Here is a 2,792-nt window from a genome sequence, read left to right as displayed (position 1 = left end):
TTCAGCTTCTCGGGGGCGGTGAGGGAGCCCTTCGGCAGCATCCTCAGCACCCTGCAGCACATCACGGTGCCCATCGCCAGCATCGACATCCCCTCGGGTGAGGAACGAGCCCGAACCCGCCGGAGGGAGGTGCCCTGGGACGGGCTCCCCCCCCACCTGCTGACTCAGCATTAAGAGGGGGCCATGGGAACGGGGTGGGGGGGGCACAGGGAAGGGCACCAACGTGCCAACAACGTGCTCTGGTGGCCAAGAGCAATGGCCTCCTTGGGGGGCACAGAGTGTGGCCTGGAGCTCATGGAGGTTCTTCTCCCCCTCTGCTCTGCCCTGGGGGGGCCTCACCTGGAGAACTGAGTCCAGTTCTGGGCTCCCCAGTTTATCAAGGACAAGGAACTACTGGAGAGAGTCCAGCACAGGGACACGAGGGTGATCAAGGGCCTGGAGCATCTGCCCTGTGAGGAAGGGCTGGGAGAGCTGGGGCTGTTCAGCCTGGAGGAGGCTGAGGGGGGGGGTCTCATTAACCCTGTCCTGGGGGCTTGTTGCAGGCTGGGACGTGGAGAAGGGGAAGGTGGATGGTCTCCAGCCTGACATGCTGATCTCACTGACAGCCCCCAAGAGGGCAGCTCTGCACTTCACCGGCCGCTACCACTTCCTGGGGGGCAGGTTTGTGCCCCCCGCCCTGCAGGAGAAATACACCCTGCCCCTGCCCCCCTACCCCGAGACAGACTGTGTCCTGCGGCTCACCTAGGGCTGGGGCTCAGCTGGGTGCTGGGCCAGGCAGGACATCCTGCCCGAGCCACAGCTCTCTGCTAGGAGGGTGCTCAGCACCTCACTGGGCTCCAGTCTGGCCCAGTTCTCCCAGTGGAATGGAAGTTGAGTGCAGAGTGAAGCCCCCAGGAGGTTGGGACTGACAGAGGGGCTGCTGGGGGTGGGGGCTCTGTTTGGGGTGGCTACTTTTGAGTGCTTCTAGGTGTAGGTGTGATCCAGGATCTGCCACATATCCTGCACTTCAGGATTGTTTCATTGCAATAAAAGATTTATTTGTGCCCTTGAAAAAACTCCTGCAGTGCTCTGAGGGGTCTGTCCCCCCCTGTCCCCCTGCCAGACCCACAGCAAATGGGTCCCTGCCCCACTGGTGGGAATTGGAGACACCCCTGATGGGAGGAAGGCTCAGGGAGTGAAATAAAAGCTCAACCCAGCTCCAGACCAACCAGTCCCAGCCCAGCATCCCCAGTGCAGCTGGGCCACAGCACTGGGCTCCACTGGGGAAGAGCCCAGAGCACCCTTGGGCACCCACCAGTGCCAGCAGGCAGGACTGGGACCCTCACCCAGAGGGACCAGCAGCTGTGGCACAGCAGCCTTGTCCTTTGCTCACTCTGGTTCCCTCTTCCTCTTCTTCCTCTTTTTTCTGGGGCTGTGCCCAACCTGGTCTGGCCCATCTGTGTCTTCTAGAGGTACCTCTGTCTCAATTGGCTCTTTGTCCTCCTTTTTCTTCTTCTCTGTCTTAACTAGCTCTTCTTTGTTCTCCTTCTTCTTCTTCTTCTTCTTTTTCTTCTTCTCTGTCCCAACTGGCTCTTCTTTGTCCTGCTCCTGGTTCTTTTTATTCTCCTTTGCAGCCACATCCTCTTCACTTGGCTCCCAGCTCTTCTTCCTCTTCGTGCCCTTCCCTTCCTCCCATCCCACCTCTTCTCCACTTGACTCCTGGTTCTGCAGCACTTCAGGATCACCTCTGGACCGTTTCCTTTTCTTCTTCTTCTTCTTCTTTTCCAGCCTCTCTGCTGGGGGGCTGCTCCCGGGGGGCTCGTGCTGCTGCTCCTTGTGTCTGTACGTGGCCAGGAAGGCTCGTTCCTGCTCCTCCAGCCGTGCCAACTTGGCACTCATGGTCAGGCCGTGCAGGGAACCCCTGCAATGATTGTGGGTACTGGGGGGCTCCAGCACCTCCCTGGTAGGGAACGTGCCCCCTGCCAGGATGGGGAGAGCCCAACCATCAGCCCCCCAACCAAGCACTCACTTGTGCGCCGTGCGGCCGCCGCACACCCGGACCAGCTCCTCGTCCGTCAGCCTGGGGGGACACACACAGGAGGGGTCACCCCCAGCACGGGGATGGGGTGGGGGGGTCTGGATCAGGGTTCCCCCTCCCCACTGCCTTGCCTCCTGGCTGAAGAGAGGTCCAGCTCCTCCTCCTCGCTGCTCTCGGAGCCGCTGGGCAGCTTGGTGGGCTCCTCCCCGTGGGCTGTGAGCGTGGCTGACTGCAGGGGGGAGGGGGCCATGGGAATGGGGGGCACAGGGAAGGGCACCCTGGTGAGGCCAACGACGTGCTCTGGTGGCCAAGAGGGCTAATGGCCTCCTTGGGGAGCACTGAGTGTGGCCAGCAGGTCAGGGAGGTTCTTCTCCCCCTCTGCTCTGCCCTGGGGGGGCCTCACCTGGAGAACTGAGTCCAGTTCTGGGCTCCCCAGTTCAAGGACAAGGAACTACTGGGGAGAGTCCAGCACAGGGACACGAGGGTGCTGAGGGGACTGGAAAATCTGCCCTATGAGGAAAGGCTGGGGGAGCTGGGGCTGTTCAGCCTGGAGAAGAGGAGGCTGAGGGTGGGGGTCTCATTAACCCTTATCAGTACCTCCAGGGGGTGTCAGGAGGGTGGGACCAGGCTCCTCCCAGCAGTGCCCAGTAACAGGACAAGGGGCAATGGGCACAAACTGGAGCACAGGAGGTTTAACCTTAATGTAAGAAAATGCTTTCCTGTGAGGGTACCCTGGGACAGGCTGTGGAATTTCCATCCCTGGAGACATTCCAAA

The 2,792-nt window shown here is 60.9% G+C and overlaps 1 protein-coding gene across 1 annotated transcript; it reads right to left on the bottom strand.

Moving 5' to 3' along the window:
- Positions 1 to 1,368: 1,368 nt before the first annotated feature.
- GPATCH4 (G patch domain containing 4) lies at positions 1,369 to 2,246 on the bottom strand (the record flags this gene model as incomplete). The annotated part of the gene is made up of 3 exons (XM_009993760.1): positions 1,369 to 1,900; positions 2,009 to 2,059; positions 2,149 to 2,246. Coding segments are annotated over 3 exons (681 nt in total), but the record flags the coding sequence as incomplete, so codon positions are not given.
- Positions 2,247 to 2,792: the final 546 nt, after the last annotated feature.

The sequence above is a fragment of the Chaetura pelagica genome, unplaced genomic scaffold (genome assembly GCF_000747805.2).
Source record: "Chaetura pelagica isolate M959 unplaced genomic scaffold, ChaPel_1.0 scaffold2303, whole genome shotgun sequence".
In the NCBI taxonomy this organism is placed as follows: Eukaryota; Metazoa; Chordata; class Aves; order Apodiformes; family Apodidae; genus Chaetura; species Chaetura pelagica.
The sequence above is the reverse complement of the archived record's forward strand: the minus strand, read 5'-3'. Positions and strand labels throughout refer to the sequence as shown.